Source organism: Herpailurus yagouaroundi, unplaced genomic scaffold (assembly GCF_014898765.1).
Source record: "Herpailurus yagouaroundi ecotype Mexico unplaced genomic scaffold, PumYag 185, whole genome shotgun sequence".
Lineage (NCBI taxonomy): Eukaryota > Metazoa > Chordata > Mammalia > Carnivora > Felidae > Herpailurus > Herpailurus yagouaroundi.
Genome location: NW_024412416.1, coordinates 5,159,127 through 5,182,274, shown reverse-complemented (window position 1 = coordinate 5,182,274; position 23,148 = coordinate 5,159,127). Strand labels below are relative to the sequence as shown.

General features: G+C 47.5%; 1 protein-coding gene across 1 annotated transcript in view; it reads right to left on the bottom strand.

The window, feature by feature from the left end:
- The window catches only part of CRTC3 (CREB regulated transcription coactivator 3), a gene marked incomplete at its 5' end in the record, with an annotated part of 102,201 nt that overhangs the window by 73,623 nt on the left and 5,430 nt on the right, over window positions 1-23,148 (bottom strand). The window contains one exon of the mRNA XM_040493399.1: window positions 12,123-12,221. Within this exon, the coding sequence (XP_040349333.1) occupies window positions 12,123-12,221 (99 nt within the window). The remainder of the gene's footprint in view (window positions 1-12,122; window positions 12,222-23,148) is intronic.

Sequence of the window (23,148 nt, the reverse complement as noted above, 5' to 3'; positions counted from 1 at the left end):
GTACAGGAGCAGCTCCAGGGGCGAGGACAGCGGGGCGCGGGCGGGGGGGGGGGGGTGGTGGTGGTGGCAGGGACAATCCTGAGTGTCAGACTCCCCCACACGGTCCCCGTGCACTGGGCTCTGCTCTAAGACTGTTAGATACATTGACTCATTTATTCCTCACAGCAAAAGTCTGATGTTAGCATTGCTACCATCCCCCCTGCACAGATGAGGAAACTGAGGCGGGGGGGGGGGAAGGTTGGGGGGGGGATGTTAAATGATCCACCCGAGGCCACACAGCTGGGAAGCAGCAGAGGCCAGATTTGAAAGTCAGAGTCTGGCCTTCCGGCCATCGTACTGTGCAGCCTCTGTTTTGCCCTAAAGCCTTTTTTTTTTTTTTTTTTTTTTTTAGTTTTTTTTTAATGTTTACTTATTTACTTTGAGAAAGAGAAAGCATGGTGCACGTGAGCGGGAGAGGGGCAGAGAAAGAGAGAGAGAGAGAGAGAGAGAGAGAGAGAGAATATCCCAAGTAGGCTCCAAGCTGTCAGTACAGAACCCGATGCAGGGCTCGAACCCGTGAGCCATGAGATCACGACCTGAGCAAAAATCAAGAGTCAGATGCTCAGCTGACTGAGCCACCCAGGCAGCCCTGCCCCTAAAGCTTGAATTTGTAAACAAACCTCATGTTGGCACGTTTAGTCCTGAGCTTTTCATTGGTTTCATCCGACAGATGGATTCTCAGAAGTTCTCATCTCTTGCAACTTTTCTGGCATGGAAACTTTAAATTACTGGTATACGAGTGCATTCTAAAGGGGCTATTTGGAGCCCCCGTGCTATGCTTGACCCTCCCGGCCATGAATAACCGGGAGCATGTGAGAGGCGGAATGAATGTGGCACTGCTCCAGACTCCTTGTTCGAGTGCCTGTGGATGCAGATGTTTGTAATTCGGTGTGTGGTTCCCAGTCCCGCGCATGGTTTCAGAGACCTCCGTTCCCGACAGCTAGAGATTCATGAGTTGTCTACTTTCCTCTTTCACTTCCTAAGTCCACTATTCAATACGTAGCGTTAGATTAAAAGGAAGGGAAAAGTATTGCCCAAATCTGTATTAAAAATACAGCTACTATATTCTTGGTCACAGTTCCTATTTTGGGGCAGATGTGCATTCCGAAACTATTAAACAAGCCCCTTTCTGTGTGTCTCACTATTTCCTCAAGCAGAAGAGGCGAACGTGCTTTTGGGAGTCAGAAGTCAAAGGTAAACCAGTGAGCAAATCCAACACAGAGATAGTTAAAAAAACAAACAAACAAACAAAAATCATGGTTGCAAAATGCATGTAGTTTGAGGTACGGACTCCTAAGCAGAATTTAGGGACCAGGTCAGAAAATTGCCATTCTCCAAAAAAGAAACTAAGACATAACATAAAACAGATATTGGTCATCAGTGAAAACCTTTCCTGGGAATAAAACACGCTAAAATAACGTGTGAATGTCTCCTAACTCTCATGCAGAAGGTCACTGCCCTATCTTGTCATATCTGCTGGTATTGGGATAAAAGGGTATTGTTTCATGGCTGGTAGAGAGCATGCTGTACCCAAGAGCAGCAGTGGCTAAGGTTTATGACCTTGGGAACAAAATTCCCTCTCACTTTTAACTTTGGAGCCGATGACTGTGCCACAGAAGCCACGGGGCTGTGACGAACGAGCATACATAAGCAGAGATTGGTGAGTGGCTTGGGAAGGAATCACTTATCTCTACATCCTAGCTCCCTTAGCTCACTCCAGCTCCCAAATCCCTTGGTGTCTCCTCCGTGCCCCCCGTTATCTACAGGTAAACATGACTGTCCCTATTTTCCACGTGAACAAGCAGGCTGAGAGAGGTTGAGGACGTGCCCAGGGTCACAGCCCAGCACGCAGGCCCCTCCCGCCACCGGAGCCTTCTCCTGGGGAGCACCCAGTGGAGGCAGAGGCCGGCGGGCGGCCCATTCACGCCTCATGTCGCTGCCAAAGCTCCAGGGGGCAAAAGAACCCCTGGACCCTCAGAACGAGGGACCCTCAGGAACTACGAGGCGCTGGGGGCTGAAGGCAGACACAGACTGTCTAAAGAAGGACAGGCGGTACAAGGGGCAGCTTCGAGGCTTCTGTGGACACCCCCTCATCTGTGACTCAAGACCTCACCCTACATGGACCACTCACGGCCGAGGCCAGGCAGCCTGCCTGGGGGGAGGGGCGGTGGCCCCGTGCAGGCCACCAGCCCTCAGGACACAAAGCTGGTTTCCTGCACCTCATACAGAACGTGTTCTATTTCCGCCCCCGTAGCAGGTACTTAAGAAATACGTGCTGAACTTATTTACCATTTATCGGCCTGTCAGTTAACGAGAAGTGAAAAGGAAGAGTAGTGAACGCCTCTCTTGGAGGGGAGAGGGGACAGGAGAACACAAAGCCGTCCTGGGTGGGTCTATTTGTTTACTTTGAGGGAGAGAGATCAAGCAGGGGAGGGGCAGTGAGAGAGGGAGAAGGAGAGAGAACCCCAAGCAGGCTCCATTGCTGTCAGCACAGAACCCGACCCGGGGATCGAACCCACAAACCATGAGATCACAACCTGAGCCGAAATCAAGAGTGGGACGCTTACGGGACTGGACCACCAGGCGCCCCCGCAAGCATCCTCTTTTGAAACGCATGTGCCTCTGAGACTCAGAGGAGGCTGAGTTTGTTTTGGTATGCAATTTAATCAGAATGCTTTTCTTACAATCCAAGTAAGCACTTTAGCCAGGACACAGAAATCTGACTGGCTGGTGAAGGGAAGGAAGGCGGGAGGATGGTTCTGAAGCTGGGCTGGGAGGGGAAGGGGAAGCCTGGGCTGGGCTGGGCTGAGACTGGGGCCCAGAGCTCAGCGTGAGGACACTCCCACCACCCCGGCAGCCACCAGCCATAGGGCTGTGTGACCGAGAAACTGGACTCTGAATGTTATTTCATCTTCATTCGTTGAAAGGTAAAGAGCCACCTCTGGCGAGTGACCACCATACCTGGAGAGCGTGGGCCCTGGGGGTGTGGGGAGAGGAAGTAAGAAGAGGTCTGAACAAAAAGATTAGAAAGCGTTAAGTACAAACTTCCTCCTTCAAAAGTGTCCCTAAGCACTACTTGTGTCAATGACCGATGGGAGCTTTCGACACCACTTTCCAAAGCCCTTCTGTTTTCATTCTGCATTCATCGAATCCTTGCATCAACTCTTATCAAGTGACTGTCATTACCATCACAGGGTTCAGGGAATTGTATGATGTGCCTAGGGGGACTCGGGGATGGTGGTCTGCAGCCCCTCCAGAGCTTTCAAGGTGGCATCGAGGAACCTCAGCTCTTCCCTTCGGAGCGAAGGACTACAAGATGTTCACCTACCCGTCCCGCCCTCCGCTATCTTCGAGGAGACTCAGAGAGCATCAATCCGTCTTGTTTCACCACCTAGCTTCTCACCTGCTTGGAGTTCAGCTCCGGAGGCTGGGAGAGTCCCTCGTGCCATGGGGTGGGCAGGCAGAGCTCAGTGCTCCATGAAAACCCGCTTCTGCCCCCCTGGGTCCTCTCAGGCCCTCACAGCCTTCAGTGTGGAGGACAAGAGCCAGCAGAGCTGAGAGCTGAGTCTGGCTGTAGGAAGCGAAGGTGTTTCAGATGCTACATGCTGACGCCTATACCCTACTTATGATATTACCCTGAAATTCCAAGAAGCGGCTCTCGAGGTCTGGAATTCAAATACGTGGACAGGACTGGATTTTCTACATGAGGACACAGGAGGATTCAAAAGCTGCTACAAGACTGCTAAAGGGAGCGAAGCAAAGGTTTCAAGTAACTCCCTGTCTGCCTGTCCAAACTAATACCAAGTTACTGAAACACTGTCCACAATTTCCTTTGGATACATTTTACAGATTCAGAAAACCAGCCATAGGAAGTTGAGGCAACCATTTCTTTTTTATATTTAATACAAGCTTATAAATAAGTATAAATCATCTCAGGCCAACAGCTCTTCACATGGGATCAAGATACATGCAAATATGACTGTTTAATATGACCGAAATCTTCCCTAATGGAAGTGTTTTAAGAAACTGAACCTGGGGCACCTAGGTGGCTCAGTCGGTTGAGCGTCCGACGTCAGCTCAGGTCATGATCTCACGGTTTGTGGGTTTGAGCCCCGCGTCGGGCTCTGTGCTGACAGCTCGGAGCCTGGAACCTGCTTCGGATTCTGTGTCTCCCTCTCTCTCTGCCCCTCCCCCACTCACGCTCTTTCTCTCTCTCAAAAGTAAATAAACATGAAAAAACAGAAAAGCAAAAACTCCTAGAAAAATGAGATGAGCCCCCAGACAACAATAGTCCCAAAGGGTTTTGTGAAGATTAAATTATCTAGGCAGAGTTTAATGAAGTGTATGGTCCACAGCATATCCTCAATAAATGCTGGCTATTATCAACAGTATTTTTGGACTAAGATTACTACTAATGTTTTCCATTTGTTGGAATTTGATAATAGTATCTTTTGCCATTTTTTTTTTAAAAGAATCTTATAAAAATTAGAAAAGAAAGCCATAAAAATGGAACTAGGAGCCAAAGAGTGTTTAAGTTCTGGTCTTCTCCCACACTTACTGTACACATTCTGGGCCTCATTATACTCTCTCACATAGGCAGCAGGCCTCAAGAAAATGACCAGCGCGGACCTGGCCTTCCACATCTTACCTGCCACGCGGCACGGCTTTCTCCCTTTGGCTACCAGATTGTTCCCTAAATTAGCTAGAACTCACAGACCCTCAGTTATCAACAAGATGAGGCAATTTTGTTAAAATGTAGTGATCAGGAGCGTAAAAAGCGCCATGAGTTTTTAGTGATCCAGTTTGAAAGGACGAGGCAGGTTGCATGGAGGCTGGGAGAGGCTATAACTACGCCCGGAGAGCCAGCCCTCTCTCTGCAGCTGCCTGACGATCGGGCCACACACCAGCAGGTGCCTTAGCTGTGAGGCCGGCTAGGCTGCCTCAAGGCTGAAGAATGAATGGCTGCCTCTCCCCTAACCCGGAGACACATCCCGAACCTTCAGAGATGCCACCTCCTCCTCTCTGCCCTCAGTGCACAGACGCCAGGCCCTGCCCGGAGCTGTAACTCTAGCCAGCCCCCCACCCCCCGACTGATGGCCCACCCCTCGCTGAGGATCATCAGAAGGCAGCCTGAGAAGCTAGGTTTGCTTTACTCATCTGATAAGTTTCTGTCCTCTGCAAAAGGGCCCAATGGGTTAAGGGAAAAGAATGTGCTTTTAGATCTTCCATTAGGACAGAAAATTGGTCTGTCACCAATATTAAAATAGAACTGTGGTTACCAAACTAATGTAGTGAAGGTCAAGTAAAAAAATGGATGTGAAAACATTTGGGAAACTCCAAAGTGATCTATAAACATAAAAGAGAGAGGACTGTGTCTAAATAAATAATTATAAGCAACTTAACTTGAATCAAAATCTGTGCTTCTGTACCGCGTTTATGGATTGGGAGACTCATTATTATTGAGACGTCACTTCCCCCTTTCTCCCAACCTGATATACAGATCGCATGCAATCCCGTCTAAAATCGCAGCAGGCTTTCTTTGTAGAAATCGACACATTGACTCTGAAGTTGTGTGGATAAAAGAACTACAATACACCACACAACACTGGGGGAAAAAAAAAAACCACCCTTGTAGGAGTCTCACCACCTGATTCCAAGCCTGCCTGTAAAGGTAAGGCTTTCAATCCAGACAATGTGTGGTATGGGGGTGCCTGGGTGGCTCATTCGGTTAAGCATCCGACTTTGGCTCAGGTCATGATCTCACGGTTTGGGAGTTCAAGCCCCGCGTCAGGCTCTGTGCTGATGGCTCAGAGCCTGGAGCCTCCTCGGATTCTGTGTCTCCCCGTCTCTCTGGCCCTCCCCCACTCATGCTCTGTCTCTCTCTCTCTCAAAAATAAAAACATAAAAAAAAAAAAAACCAAAAAGAGTGTGGTATGAGGATCCCACTTATATACGGAATCTTAAAAAGGGGAAGGAGGGGATAAGATGGGTAAAGGAGCTCAAGGGGTATAAAGTTCTAGTTGTAAAATAAAGTCATGAAGACATAATGTACAGCATGGTGACTACAGTTAATAAAACTGTATTGCCTATTTGAAGGTTGCTAAAGAGAGTAAATCTTAATTTCTCATTATAAAAAAAATTTTTTTTCTGTTTGGTGACAGAAATTAACTAGTCTTACTGTAGTGATCATTTTACAACACATACAAATATCAAATCACTGCATTCTACTCCTAAAACTAATATAACGTTACATGTCAATTATACCTCAATTTTTTAAGAACATGTGGTATTAGGGGCCTGGCTGGCTCAGTCAGTAGAGCATGCAACTCTTGATCGCGGGGCTGTGGGTTCAAGCCCCATACTGGGCGTAGAGATTACTTAAAAATAGAATCTTTACAATATTAATTTTTTAAAAAGTATGGCATTAGCAAAATGAGGAATATGAAGATGAATGGAACAGAAGATAGAGTCTAGAAACAGAGACCCACGCATACATGGTCCATCGATTTTCAACAAAGATGCCAAGGCAATTTGATAGGGAAAGAAAAGTCTTCTCACAAATGATGCCGGCGCAATTCAACATCCACAGGCAAAGAGAGTGGTCTTCAACCCATACTTTGTACTATGTTAAAAAAAAAAAATTAGGGGCGCCTGGGTGGCGCAGTCGGTTAAGTGTCCGACTTCAGCCAGGTCACGATCTCGTGGTCCGTGGGTTCGAGCCCCGCGTCGGGCTCTGGGCCGATGGCTCGGAGCCCGGAGCCTGTTTCCGATTCTGTGTCTCCCTCTCTCTCTGCCCCTCCCCCGTTCATGCTCTGTCTCTCTCTGTCCCAAAAATAAATAAACGTTGAAAAAAAAAATTAAAAGAAAAAAAAATTAACTTGAAATACCTAGGTGTACAACCCAAAACCATAACACTTCCAGAAGCACACACAGGGAAAACATCTTTGTGACCTTGAGTTAAGCAAATAATTCTTAGATAAGACACGAGAGGCATAAGTCATAAAACGACAGAACTGATAAACTGGACTTCATCAAAATTAAAAACTTCTGGGGCACCTGGGGGGCTCAGTCGGTTAAGCGTCCAACTTCGGCTCAGGTCATGATCTCACAGTTCGCGGGTTCGAGCCCCGTGTCGGGCTCTGTCCTGACGGCTCGGAGCCTGGGGCCTGCTTTGGATTCTGTGTCTCCCTCTCTCTGCCCCTCCCTTGCTCGGGCTCTGCCTCTCTCTCAAAAACAAATAAACATTAAAAAAAAAAAAAAAACAAAAAAAAAACCTTCTGCTTTTCAAGACTTTGTTGGGAAAAGAAGATAAGCCACAGACAGGGAGAAAATAGCTACAAATGCGTATCTCCCAAGGAAACGGCATCCAAACATGAAGAACTCCCACAACTCAGTAATAGGGAAATGAGCAACTCAAGTGAAAAATTAGGCAAAAGTTTGGGGCGCCTGCGCGGCTCAGTTGGTTGAGCATCTGGCTTCAGCTCAGGTCGTGATCTCATGGTTGGCGAGTTCAAGCCCAGTGGCGGGCTCTGTGCTGTCGGCCCAGGGAGCCTTCTTCAGATCCTCTGTCCCCTCCTCTGTCTGCCCCTCCCCAGCTTGCACTCTCACTGTCTCTCTCTCAAAAATAAACATTAAGAAATAAGAAGAAGACAGCACAACACATGCACTAGAACGACAAAAATCTTTTAAACTGAACTTCCATCACCTCACACCCATTAGGACGACCGCTATTAAACAAACAAAAACAGAAAATGACAAGTGTTGGCGAGGATGTGGACAAACTGGACCCTCGTGTACTGCTGGGCAGAACGGAAAATGGTGCGGACACGGTGGAAAATGGTATGGCTGTTACTCAAGATACTTAAAATCCAATTACCATCTGATCCAGCAAGGTCACTTCTGAGGACACACCCGGAAGAACGGAAATCAGGGTCTCTAAGAAACGTTTTCACACCAATGTTCACAGTGGCGTTATTCACAGTAGTCAAGAGGTAGAAGCAACCCGAATGTCCGTGACGGGTGAGCGGATAAACAAAATGTGTCTATACATACGATGGAATGCTACCGTGCCTTGAATAAAATGGAAGTCTTGTCACGTGCTACCATACGGATGAGCCTTGAGGACACCTGCTAAGTGAAATAAGCCAGTCGGGAGAAGACAAGTACTGTAGGATTCCACTGACACGAAGCGCCGGGAGCACTCAAATTCAGAGGCTGAAAGGAGAGTGGTGGTTACGGGGGCCCCGGGGAGGAGGGAGCGGGGAGTGGTGGTTTAATGGGGACAGAGCTTCAGTTGTGTGACATGAAAACGTTCTGGAGATTGGCTGCACAACCATGTGAATATACTTGACACTGTATAGATGACACTGTACTCGAACTGGACACTTAAAAATGGTTAAGATGGTAAATTTTATGTTGTGTTTTTCCCACAATCAAAAAACAAACCCCTGAAATATTGGAGTACGAAGTGCTGGAAAGCAGGGCAGAACCACTGGGGCTCTCTCTTGTACCTCCTGGTGGGAATGCGAAACAGCACAGGCACGTTGTAAGACGGTTTGGCAGCTTCTTATAAGGTTGAAGCTGCACGTGCCATGTCACCCAGCAGTTCCACTCCTAGGTATTTACACAAAAACTATACGTGAATACCTTTATTCACAAGTGCCAAAGTGTGGAAATAATCCAAACGCCCGTTAACTGATGAGAGGATAACGGAACCCTAGCGCCCCCATATAATGGAATAGAAAGCAATAAAAAGGAATAAACTCCAGATAAACGCAATGCAGGGAGTTAATTATGATATGCTCAAGCCCGAATCCCCAGTACCTGTGAATGTGATCTTATTTGGAAACAGAATCTTCGCAGATAAAATCAGACTACAATGGGATCATACTGGATTAGAGTGGGCCCTTGATCCAGGGACTGGTGTCTTTAAAAGAGAAGGGGGAGGGAGCTTTGGACACAGAGACACCTACAAACAGGAAGGTCAGAGGGAAGGAGGCAGAGGCTGGAGTGAGCAGCTGCAAGGCAAGGGACACCGAGGAACCAACAGAAGCTAGGAAGAGGCAAGGCAGGATTCTCCCCTGGAGCCTTCCGAGAGCAGGGCCCAACCGACACCCTGATCTCAGACTTCCAGCCTCAGAGACTAGACTTCTGCTGTCGTAAGCCCCCCAGCTCATGGCAGCTCTAGAAAACTCATTCATGCAACAATGTGGATGCTTCCCAAATGCGATCTGCTCAGTGAAAGAAGAGCTTGTAAAATTACATACTTTTGATTCCCTTTATAGGACACGCTGGGACAGGCTAAACGACAGAGCAGTGGTTTCCAGGGGCTGGAGGTGGGGGGTGGAGCCAGATTACAAAGGGACATGAAGGAACTTCTGGGGGATGATGGAACTCTTCTGTATCTTGACTACGGTGGTGACTATACAACACAGACCTGTATGCCTGAGATAGGCCAATCGTATTGTAGGCAAATTACACCTCAAAAAAGCTTACTTAAAAAAAAATCTGGGGGCGCCTGGTTGGCACGTGACTCTTGATCTCCCGGCCATGAGTTCAAGCCCCACACTGGGTGTGGAGCCTACTTAAAACAAACCTGTTTTCTTTTGAAATCTGTATTCCTAGGATTCCTTTTTCTTCTCAATTTGTCAAGAATCCTGGGAAGAAGGCTCCTACTGGGCTAACCGGGGATGATACGGGCATCAAAGTAACTAATAGTTACAGACTAACCCACTGAATTAAAGAAGCCGCAAAACTGGATATTCAGAAATAAATAAAAAGATGTAAGGAAGCCTGATAAGGAGCAGGACATGGTATCTCCTCACAAAGCATCTGTTCATTACAAAGGGAACGAGTAACTTTAATGCAAAGAGGCATGGGACAAACTCCACCTTAACTGATAGAAGTGAACACCATCAGTGGTAGGACGAAAGAAAATCACCCACTCAAGGGGACACAGTTAACAGCATCATTCTGTGCCACTCCTGCCAAAGACGCATAATCTGACTTGGATCACAAAGAAACATCAGACAAGCCCCAAATGAGGGGACATGCTACAAAATTCCCGGCTAATGGTCTTCAAAAGTGGCCAGATCACAAAAGTAAAAAAAACAAAAAAAAACAAAAAAACACGTATTTTTAATGTCAAAGATAAAAGACTGACTGAAAAACCGTTCTAGACTGAAGGAGACTGAGGACAATAACTAAACACATGTGATTCTGAACTGGATCCTGCTAGGAAGGGCCGTAATAGGCCATGCAGTGAAACCACATGTGAACGGGGTCTATGGATCAGGCGGTAATAACATTCCACTGTTAATTTTCTGATTTTGATGGCTCTGTTTGGGTTATGAGTGACGACGTCCTTGCTTACAGGAAAATACACAGTGAAATACTCTGGGCTGATAGAGCATCAGGTTCACAACTTAGTCTCTCAAGGGGTAAAAAAAGAAAATAAAAAAGTGCAGCCGCCTGGGTGGCTCAGTGGGTTGAATCTCGGACTTCGGCTCAGGTCATGATCTCACGGTTCATGAGTTTGAGCCCCGCATCGGGCTCTGTGAGGACAGCTCAGGGCCTGGAACCTGCTTCGGATTCTGTGTCTCCCTCTCCCTCTCTGCCCCTCCCCCGCTTGCGCACACACTCGCTCTCTCTCTATATATATATCAAAAATAAAATAAAAACATGAAAAAAAATTTTTTTTGTTATTTGTACTGAACTTCCAATTTTTCTGTAAATTTGTGATTGTTTCAAAGCAATGAAAGTATCCAAAGAAAGAATCCTGAGAGGGTCAAGGGCTGTTAGTTCATCCCATTCATTCCCCTTTGCAACAGGGCAGGGGCAGGATGGGAAGTTCTATATTCCTCTGAAGTTGACTACAAAGTACCACAAAATCAGGATCTCAAACACAGCAAACCTCGACAAACACGATTTCAGAAGCCAGAAATCCAGCATAAAGCAGAGATCTACTTTATCTGGACACCGAATGATCCAGTAGGCCCATGTAGAAGAGCATGTGATCTATAGAGGCAGATCCCAAAATACAGGCAACACTACAGTGAGATTCCATATCAATATGGTAAAGACAAGACTCCAGTGTAATAAGGCACAAATATGGTCATATTATACTTTTTCTAATAACCATTATATTTAAGAACTCCTATTAGCACTCCCATTTGATCAAATGGAAGTCTCCATTTTAAAGAATACTTTTGCCTTATGGGACATCATCAAACAAGTGAGCCCGGCTTTTACAACAAAGAAAGACGACGGCACTTTGAAAATGGGAGTCGCTCAAATAAATCAACGTATGCTCTGTCTTAAAGTTTATATCCCAACTTGAACACCAAATCTTAAATCGTCTAATTGGAACGACAGGCTTCTTCTGGTTTCTCAGAGACTAGAGAATTACCTAAGTAATTCTCACTTGGATCTTAACAACAGCATCCCACACCACTGTCTGAAGTATCGATTCCACGTTGTTCTGTACAAGACTCTCCACTGGATATGAGTGATTGGAGCACCCTATGACCTTGCACTAATCTAAGTGCAAAAGACACCACGTATCTGTGCCTTAGGTCCGTACCGTCCAAGACGGCCGAAAACCACCACATGAAAGCAGTGGACTATGGCGAGTCTGAACGGAGATGGGCTGTAAGCATACAGCACCCATCAGGTTTCAAAGACTGATTTAAAAAAGAACGTGACATATCTCCTTTGTGTTTGTTGTGCTGCTTCTATGTTGACGTGGCATTTCTGATATACTGGTTAAATAACTAAGTCATTTAAACAATACTGGAATTAATGACACCTGTTTCTCTTTCTTTAACGTGGCTCCTAGAAAGGTTTGAATTACGCATGTGGCTCACAGCATGTCTCTACTGGACGGGGCAGCCTTAGACCGCTGGCCCGTGAGGTAACACTATCTCATGCTGCAGGAACTAGGAAAAAGAATGGTCGACTTCCCACAAGAACACTGAACTGCATCCTTCAAGACCTCATCTTTGTAAGGACAACCTCTATCTATCTTTTTTTTTTTTTTTTTTTACACTCGCTTCAGCCTGAAGAAAGGAAGTATCTGGAGGTACCTGGAGCTCTGGCACGCTGCTCCGCAGCTGGCTCACGTTTGGTAAGGATCCTCCGTGGTACTGCGTAAGGCGGAGCTGCTGAAGCTTCTGAAATTGGACCTGGAAACAAAGAGATTTCAAGACGGGTGAGACAGGACAGCAAAGATCTGAGAGGAGCATCGATGTGCGGTGTTTCGTAGTAAAATGGTTCAAGAGTGAAAGTCTTGGTTTCGATTCCTCTTCTACCTTTTCCTACCTGAAACCTTCAGGTTTCCAGTGCTTCTGATTCTTTTTAAATAGTATTCCACTAAATTCCACTAAAAAAATTCTTTTTTTTTTTTAATATTTATTTTTGAGAGAGAGCAAGCCAGAGAGGGGCACAGAGACAGAGAGAGAGAGAGAGAGAGAGAGAGGATTTGTGCCGACAGCAGAAGAGCTCAATGCGGAGCTCGAACCCACAAACTGTGAGATCATGACCCGAGCTGAAGTTGGACGCTTAACCGACTGAACCACCCAGGTACCCCACTTTCCGATGTTTGACTAGCCTATTTTGGGGGAAGAATTTACCCACGTTCCAAATGTCCCACGCACCGTGATAGTGAGGTCTCTGCGAGGCCTTTGAGTACGTGTGTAGGTGTGCAGGCACAATCTTTAACGGCAATAAAAGAATTTCTTTTTTTTTTTTATTTTTTTTTTCAACGTTTATTTATTTTTGGGACAGAGAGAGACAGAGCACGAACGGGGGAGGGGCAGAGAGAGAGGGAGACACAGAATCGGAAACAGGCTCCAGGCTCTGAGCCATCAGCCCAGAGCCTGACGCAGGGCTCGAACTCACAGACCGCGAGATCGTGACCTGGCTGAAGTCGGATGCTTAACCGACTGCGCCACCCAGGCGCCCCTAAAAGAATTTCTTACAGGAAATCTAAGCCACACTCAGTGACTCTAACACATTAGCTGTTTTCCCTTGTACGTGCTCTTGTCTCCATCTACATGTATAATAGCCGCACAGTGGTAATCATAGCCACAATCTCTCATGCCTACATCTTAACTTTTTTCTGTGATATTTAAAAAAAATTTTTTTTAACATCTATTTATTTTTGAGAGACAGAGCATGAGCAGGGGAGGGGCAGAGAGAGAGGGAGACACAGAATCTGAAGCAGGCTCCAGGCTCTGAGGTGTTTGTTAGCACAGAGCCCGACGCGGGGCTCGAACTCCCGACCCGCGAGACCACGGCCTGAGCCGAAGTCGGATGCTCAACCGACTGAGCCACCCAGGTGCCCCTTTTCTGTGATGTTAATCTTTTTGAACGGCCATACAGAATTTCTTCTTCTGCATCATTTCTTTAGAACACATGCCAAAGAGTGAGTACTAAGTCTCTGGGTATGGGCCTTTAGCTGGCTCTCGATACATAATGCCACAATGATTTCCCAAGGGGTGTACCCATGTATATGTGAGGAAACAGTTTATCACGAACAAAACTCACTAACACTGAAGATGGTCATTAACTGGGGCAAAGATGAAGGCAAATTCGACAGCTATCAAATGGCACCCCACTGTTTTCACTTCCTTGCTTCATATCCAAAGGCAGTGAACTGGTTACAGTTCTTGGAAACCCCAAGGTGGTCCCATTTGGTCTTTAAGGTTCTGTTTCTAAAATAATAAACGACCTTTGAGGTTGTAGAACCCGCGGCACGTAGAATTCACGTAGGGAAGAAACCGTAGGTGGGAACCCCCAAGCAGGTTTTTTACCCTTTCATTATTAGGCCCTTTGATAATAATGAAAACTGCCAGATAAGAGCCCCTGCGATGAGCCAGATGCTGTCCTCAGGTGTTCTGCTCCTTTCATCCCTAACCCTCCCCACAACCACCAAGCTCGTATTATCCTGCTCTTACAGACCTGGAGACCCAGACTTAGGAAAGTTCACCATTTGCCTGAGGGCACACAGCTAGAAGAGGCCAAGCTATAGCTATCTCAAAACCCACATTTTTCTAGGTGCTGTGGTCCCTTCCATTGTTCGTTTCTCTCGATGATCATACTATTTACAAGCTCAGAGAAAAGGGAAGTTTGATGGATCAAAAGCACCACTGGGGGGTCGCCGGGATGGCTCAGTCAGGTAAGAGTCTGGTTCTTGATTTTGGCTCAGGTCATGATCTCGCAATTTCATGAGTTCGAGCCCCGCGTCAGGCTCTGAGCTGACAGTGTGGAGCCTACGTGGGATTCTCTGTCTCCCTCTGTCTCCACCCCTCCCCTGCTCACTCACTCTCTTCTCTCTCTGAAAATAAATAAGATTTAAAAAAAAAAAAAAAAGCATCACTGGCCCTATGAAGCTCTCTGATTTTGTTTGGTTTTCATATTTATTATAAAAAATTTCAAATATATACAAAATAGAGATGGGTACAATGAAATCCCATCTATCCAGCTTCCACGATTACCTTATGTCCAGTCTTGATTTATCTTTGCCAGCTCCACTACCCGTGCCGCCCCTCACGGAAAGAAATCCAGACGTCGTATCGTTCTATATTTCAATACGCATCCCCAAAAGATAAAAGCCTGTATCTGGTTGGAAGTTTTAAAGGCATACAAAACCCCTTGGTGGCCTTAACTTCCTTAAACCCACAGTATCTGCTTTCTCAAACATACTGCACTGGGAAGCAGTTGTAATCTTTTCATCAAAACCCAGATCTGAGAGCCAAATATGAGGAGGAGGAAGGACATAGTGAGCCTTTTCCATCCATCAGCTGAGTTACAAGAATAAAGTCTCTGCTTTTGATCTTAACGTTCTCGAAACTCTTACCAGAAGCACGTGACTCTCTATCCTTGATATTCTCTAGACAAAACTCTTGGACCCCTTGATCTAAAGCCTTTGATTCCTTCTTCCATCAATCCATCCACTTATTCGCTTACACAAAAACTTTTCACTGTGTGGGTCACCATGCCAGGCACTGTCCTACTAAGATGAACACATGCCAAAGTTCTTGCCTCCAGAGAGTTCTCACAAAGGCTTTGACTCTTACGCGAAAGCCTTAGCACTGCAACAGGCTAAGTTCTGAATCTAGCTGGAGACCTGCCTTCCAGTGAGCTGAAGGCCCTCTCACAGCTTCCCATGGGTGGGCTCCACCCCCAAGTGCCTATTCTAGGGTCTTCAGAGACTTGCGCCACAGTAAAAAGAGTACCGGGGTTGGAGTTGAAAGACCTGTGTGACCTGAAGCCCCCACTTGGCTGGGTAAATTATTCTGCTGTCTACTTCACAGAGAGAAAAGAGAGGTGACGGGGGATAGAAAATGTAAAGCCACGGACAACCTCTCGAAGTATTATCATTGTTGACGTTCTCAACTACCTCCTAAACCCTTGAGTAACTTGGCTATTTTCCTCTTTTGAAATATAGAGTCAGTGACCTAGAAAGAACCTTCGAGACGGTCTTCAACACCATAATGCTTACTAACACCATAATGCACCAGAGAATGAGTAGCCTAAGGCAGAGGTCACAGACTGGCAGGCCAGAGGCCATGTTTAGCCTAGGGAGTTCTGGCTGACCCACAGGATACTGACCCACTCGATGCTTTAAACTTTCATTTTCCCATTGGAAGACTGTTTAAAAATCTGGATTCCAGGGGCGCCTGGGTGGCGCAGTCGGTTAAGCGTCCGACTTCAGCCAGGTCACGATCTCGCGGTCTGTGGGTTCGAGCCCCGCGTCGGGCTCTGGGCTGATGGCTCAGAGCCTGGAGCCTGTATCCGATTCTGTGTCTCCCTCTCTCTCTGCCCCTCCCCCGTTCATGCTCTGTCTCTGTCCCCAAAATAAAAAAAAAACGTTGAAAAAAAAATTAAAAAAAAAAAAAAATCTGGATTCCCAACTTCTCTTGACTGGAAGATCAAACAACGCTGAGTGTACGTTCTTGCGTGGCCACAATGCACGCAGCTGAGAAGTGGCTGCTCCCCCCGCACAGGGCTTGGGTTATCCTGTTTGCCCAAGACCTCATGGCACCCTACCATTCCTCGACTGTGGCCCGAGATCGGCTACCACTTACCTCATTCCTGGCTCCTCCACTCCTTTTCCCTACATGCCTCACCCTGTAACTTAAGTCAGCGACCCTTAGCCTACAGTCACACACTTGGGTGGACCGCCCTTCAATGTCTACATGAAATGAGATCCAAGTCTCCCAGCAATCAATCCCAAACACAAGCCCAGCAGGCCTTTTTATAGAAACTGACAAAAGAATCCTAAAACGTATGGATGTGCAAATGACCAACCTACAGTAGTCAAAGCGATTTAAAAAAAATTTTGTTAATGTTTATTTGTTTCTGAGACAGAGAGAGACAGAGCATGAGCAGGGGAGGAGCGCAAAGCAGGCTCTAGGCTCTGAGCTGTCAGCACAGAGCCCGATGCGGGGCTCGAACTCATGAAATGCGAGATCATGACTTGAGGCGAAGTCGGACGCTTAACCGACGGAGCCACCCAGGCACCCCAAAGCAATTTCTCAAAAGAGCAAAGTAGGGGCGCCTGGGTGGCTCCGTCAGTTAAGCATCCTATTTCCGCTCAGGTCACGATCTCACGGTTCGTGGGTTTGAGCCCCATGTCGGGCTCTGCGCTGATGGCTCAGAGCCCCGATCCTGCTTTGGATTCTGTGTGTGTGCACGTGTCTCTCTGCCCCTCCGTCACTCACGCTCGGTCTCTCTCTCTCTCAAAAATAAATGAACATTAAAAAAAATTTTTGTAAGAGCAAAGTTGGAAGACTGAAGTTACCTCACTTCAAGACTTCCTACAAAGCCGCAGTCACCCAGGGGGAGTGCTACTATCAACAAGAGGGATGTGCGGGTCAACGACACAGAAGAGGGAGTCCGAAAACAGACCCACACGGTATCTGGCCAGTTGAATTTTTGTTTTTCCCAGTTGATTTTTGACAAAAGGATCGTGGCAGTTCAATGGGGAAAGTGTTTTCGACACAGGCTGCCAGTGCAATTAGACCTCCGGATGGGGGACGAAAGCAGTCGAGGACACACTCAGCGGAGCAGCCACATCCAAACCCCAGCCCTGCCACTAACCAGCCGTGCAACCGCTCTTCTCCAGCCTGCTTGCTCATCTGTAAAATAAAGGATATTCTGGATACACACCCCATAGGGTCTTTGTGAAAACCATCCGAGAAAATGAATGTAAAGGAGTCAGCGCAGTCAGTACCTGGCAAACAGACAGCGCTCAATATTTAGCCCCAATCCAGTATGTCTAGTCTTTACTCCGCCTTAGAGGCCTCACTGCTTACAGAACACGTCCAATATTTGTTTGCTTTCAACACAAAGATGATTCTCCCCCAACATTCAAACTAAACGAGCGCTCCAGGCTGATGGGCTGTGTTTACCCTGCGGTGTGTCAAAACTACATGTTGTCCTTCAAAGTCAAACTTCTGGAACAAGTCTGCAGCCCTCTTTCCTTCCGTTTGGTCCTCAGCGCCTCCCAGCCTCCTTTCCAACCAGCACCCCGTGAATGCAGGGCCTCTCGCCAACATTACCAGCGACCGCCCCACTTGACTGGACCAAACGATGAGGCAGATCGAGGCAGCAGCACCGGGCTCAGCTGGTCGACATTCTCGCTTTTCCCCCTCTGGCTGCTCTTCCGTCTTCTTTGCTGGCTCCCCTCCCCCACCTTCCCTTTAAGCTCCTTGGGCTTCTCTGGGCCTGTCCACGTCTCCCTCCACAGCAGGCCTCACAACCCCAAACGCCTGCAGGCGCCAAGCGCGGAAGAGACGTGAAGTGGCAGGGGTCACCGTGAGGGGCACCGCAGGGAGCAGTGCGGACGGTGGCAAACTGAGGAGCACGTACGTCACATGCCCCTTCTGCTGGGGGAAGCCACTGCGGGCGGGGCTCCAGGCAGAAACGTAGGGGGAGTGTCACTAGATGATTTCATTTTTCAAAAGAAGCCAGCATCCTGACTTTGATGTCAAATCCCAATATTCACTGTTGCTCCTGATTCTTTTTTTTTAAAAAAAACACACTTGGGGGCACCCGGGTGGCTTGGTTGGCTAAGCATCCGACTTTGGCTCAGGTCACGATCTCACGGTTCCTGAGTTCGAGCCCCACATTGGGCTCAGCACTGACCGTGGGGCACAGCCTGCTTGAGATTCTCTCTCTCTCCCTTGCTCTCTGCCCCTCCCCCATTTGTGCACGCACTCTCTCCCTCTCAAAATAAATAAATAAACTTAAAAAAAAAAAAAAAGATGGGGTGCCTGGGTGGCTCAGTCGGTTAAGCGTCCGACTTCAGCTCAGGTCATGATCTCACGGTCCGTGGGTTCGAGCCCCGCGTCGGGCTCTGTGCTGACAGCTCAGAGCCTGGAGCCCGTTTCAGATTCTGTGTCTCCCTCTCTCTCTTCCCCTCCCTTGTTCATGCTCTGTCTCTCTCTGTCTCAAAAATAAAAAAAAAAAAAAAGACACATTTGGGCACACGTACACCTTTCTACCCTTGCAAGGGTCAAATTAGAGTTTAGTTCACCAATTTGCAAGACGTGTTCTTGAAATTCTTCCCAGGTGGCTGAATCTACTCCTACGACTACACACCAAAGGTCCCCATACTTCTGTCACTGGTCCAGACTTCCCCCCCCCTTATTCGGAGATCCTCATGTGGCTTCAGGACCATGTAAACAACGGCCTGCGGGGCCATCTCTACTTACGTGCTTCATAGGCACCTCACTCTCACCATCTCCTGACATTGAAGCGTCTGCTCCCACCAGTGCTGCCCCCCTTTCTAGAGGATACCCGGAAGTGGCTCAAGTCTGAAAGCTGGGGATCGTCCATTTGCCAAATCTGGTCATTTCTAGCTCCTATAAAGTATCGATGTGTTCACCTCTCTGCCTTCCTCTTGCTCCCCCCGAGTGTCAAGGCCATCATCACATCTCCTGGACTATCATGACCTCCAAATGCTTTCTCTGCCACCTTCTCCGCTGTTCTATCCACGATCCTGGAGCTAGAGGCATCGCAAATCGCCCCTACGTCAACCCCTTCCTTGACTCGCCATTGTCCTTAGGATCAAGGCTCATGTCCTGTCTCTACAATCTGATCCCTGTGAATGCCTCAGCTCAGATCACCATCTTTGTCCCCTCGCTGGGCCTCTGTTCCCTAGACCTGAAACATTCTCTCTCCCTCAACACACAAGCACATACCCTCAAATGGCTACCCCAACCCCACTAATCCTTTAGGCCACTAGAAGAGGTGAGGACTCCCTACCATCCATTCCCACAACTACATCTGCCATATTCATCAAAACGTGTCCTGACTTGTCACAGGAATATCTTCTCCATTAAACCCTAAAATCCATGAGGAGACTGCGTTTTGCTCGCTGGCCATGATATGCCCTGTGTCCATCCTAATCTCTGGCACACACCAGGGATACGGTAAGCATCTGATGAACAAATTAATAAGACCTTTGAAGCAAGGCGCCAAGTCTTAGCCTCCACCCCCCACCCCATCAACCACGGCGGGTACTCCAGTACTGACGAATGAATGAAAAAAGGAACGGTCTCTTTCCAGGCATACCAGGATCCACGTGTGAATCCTTCCTACCATCCCAAGGGCTGCGACTAAAGCAACCCTCCCATAGCATTCTCTTCTCCAAATATTCCCATTGCTTCCTAGTAAGGCCGAGCCCCTACAGCTAGAGTGAAAACTACTCCATAATCTAGTCTATCCCGCCGACGAGGCAAGTAAGACTTAACTCCAACTCTGAAGGACTGGCTCTGATTGTGCAGAGAATGCCTTGAAGAGCAGCCCAGGCTCAGAGAGGAAAGAGTACCTACACTGATTATCCATTCTGCCATGGGCTGATGGAAAAATGGGAAATGCCATGCCATGGGAAAGTCAGTACATCTGTCATCCAGTGACCGATAATGAACTAGACGGATTCTTCTCCATCTGGGATCTTTGGACCCTTGAAGGTTTATAGACATATACTTCGGGAATCTAAGAGTTCCCTATGAGAAGTGTTCAGTTTTGTGAATTTCATTATGAAAATAATCCTTAAAATTTTTAAATAAGCAAATATCCCCCAGCAAATCCAGTGTTATCATTTGCCTTTGTGTTATAAACACATTGGACCTGGGACGGCTGGCTGGCTCAGTCTGTACATCAGGCAACTCTTGATCTCAGGGTTGTGAGTTCAAGCCCCAGGTTGGCATAGAGATTACTCATAAATTTTTTTTTAACATATACAAAAAAAATAAACACGGTGAACCCAAGTAGTATTACTTTATGTGAACTGATAGCAGAGAAAGAACACAGGAGGAACTAACATGTACATGATGTACTGTCCCAGGTAAAGGGAAAAGTGACATCATAATTTTGTAGTGATCAGAACAGAGGAAAGTAGTGGGTGAACTGAGCTATCCCATGGAGCACACCTGACCAGCCTCGTTTAACCCAAGAAAATCTGAATTATTAGGGGTTAGCATCATATTCATACTGAGAGCTTCAACTGAGTTTGGCAAATTAGCATTTATCGTATCAAATTAATGACGTTAATTCGAATTTATTGCATTTTTAACGCTGAGTGAATTTGTTCTGTGCACATCTTTTAGTTATGATTGAACCACAACTATAATCAAAGGACTTTACGTATAAGTTTATGTTTGAATTATTTTTAAGTAACATAACCAAACTCATTTAAATGAACATGGAGGGTCTGTGAAAAAAAAGTTGCCTTAAAAAGTCTATACAGGGATGCCTTGGTGGCTCGGTTGGTTGACTATCCGACTCCTGGTTTCAGCTCAGGTCATGATCTCATGGTCTGGTCTGGGATGACAGCAAGGAGCCTGCTTGGGATTCTCTCTCTCTCTCTCTCTCTCTCTCTCTCTCTCTCTCTGTGTCTCTGTCTCTGTCTCTGCCTCTCCCCTGCTCGTGCACGCACATTCTCTCTCAAAATAAATATATAAACTTGTAAATATGTAAATAAACACATAAATACATGAATATGTAAGTAAATACATTAAAAAAAGAGTCTATACATTACTCATGGCTTCATCTATCAGGAACCCTTTATTTTTATTATTTTTATTTTTTTAACGTAATCTTTATACCCAATGTGAGGCCGGAACTAACAACCTTGAGTTCAAGAGTCGCAGGCTCCAACTGAGCCAGCCAGGCACCCCTATCAGGAGTGCTTTAAAGAGGATTCATGAACTGGGTGAGAGACTGGACCAACTCTAGCTCTACAGACATGCAGAGGGCATGTATCTGTGCACATACTTTATGTATCTAAACAACACATAACACACACATCCCAGCAGTAAACCTCAGCTTTCACCCAACCATTCTCCAAGGGCTCTGAGTTCATCATGCTCACTCCTGAGTCTAACCAAGGTCACACATGTATACGCCTGTGGAAACCAGGCAGATAATAATAAACGAGGGAAGCTGGCCAGGGCATGAGAAAAAAAATTATTGAAACCCTCGGCCTTCTTTCTCTCTTTGTATATTTTTCTTAGCATAAAAATGTAAGTATAAGAAATATTTCATTTCCCTTTCGCCTCACTAAAAGAAAACACCATAAAAAATATGGTAAGTGGCAAATGACACCCAGCTTTGGTGTGGGAGCTCATGACAGGGTGTGGTGTGAACCTGACCAACTCGAGAATTTGTGCCCCAGTTGAGGGGCAACCACCACCCAGCTCCAGCCGATAGATGTCATATGGGGATTCAGGATAACTGCTACCAGGTCTCCTAATTTTAAATTGACATAGACACAGACAGACACAGAGGGGCACCTGAGTGGCTCAGTTGGTTAAGCGTCCAATTTCAGCTCAGGTCGTGATCTCACGGTCCATGAGTTCGAGCCCCATGAGCTCGAGCCCCGTGTTGGGCTCTGTGCTGACAGCTCAGAGCCTGGAGCCTGCTTCAGATTCTGTGTCTCCCTCTCTCTCTGCCCCTCCCCTACTCAAGCTCTGTCTCTCTCACTCTCAAAAATGAATAAATGTTTAAAAAAAATTTTTTTTAAGAAATAGAAATATACACAGAAATGGAAAGAAGAAAAAGAGGGGAGAGACTGGGGAGGGAAGAAGGAAGGAAGGAAGGGAGGGAGGGAGGGAGGGAGGGAGGGAGGGAGGGAGGGAAAGAGAAAGGAAGAAAAAGGAGAAAAAGAGAGAGAAAGGAAGAGAAAGAAAGAAAGGAAAAAAGAGAGGAAGGAAGAAAAAAGAGAAAGAAAAAGAAAAAGAAAGGAAGAGATAGAAAAAAAGAGAAAGGAAGAGAAAAAAGAAAAAGAGTGAAAGAGAGAAAGAAAATGAAAGGAAGAGAAAGAGAGAAAGGAAGAAAAAGAAAAGAAAGATTGATTCGATATGAAAATGTCCCACTTAAAAACTTCTGGCAACATATTCAAGAAGTTTCCCCAAACACCGTACTGGCCAAAAAAACAACGTGTCTGCAGCTGAAGTGAGCGGGGGACCCGCAGCGCAGCCGCTCGGCCCCCAGCTCGGCGTCCAGCCCGCCCCGCATCTGCAGGTCCTCCGCGGTGCTCGCGATGGTCCTTCAAGGTCAGCATTCGGGGGCCTCAAGGCCTCGCCGGCTCCCGCGGACCCTCCTCCCCGCGGCCCTGCGCGGACACTCCTCTTGGCTCTCCATCCTCCACTGCCTCACTCCGCAGTTTCCCAACCTCCGGGTGTTTGTCCCGGCTCGCGCCTTACTCATTCCTCCTGGACCCTCCTCCGTCACCAGCGACGCCGTGCACCTTGCCAGTCCTCCTAACACATCCGGGCCGAGCGCAGTACAGCGGACCGAGAAGGCACCTCCGCGGAGCGGAGAGGGAAGCCTCCCTCGCACGCGATGCGCCCCCCCCCTCTCCCCGAGGCCCACCCCCGCAGCTCCCCCACCCCTCCCCGGGCCCCGCGGCCCTCCCCGCCCCGCCGGCCACAGGCGCTGGCTGGCGGAGGATGTGCGGAGCCCCGCGAAGCCGCGCCGCCCGCCTCCGAGCCGTTGGTGATTTCCTCCCGGGGCTCCGTTCGCCCTCCCCCTCAGGCCGCCCTCGCGCCGCCGCCCTCCCGCCTCCGCGGGGCCGCGCCAGGGGCCGGCGGGCGGGGG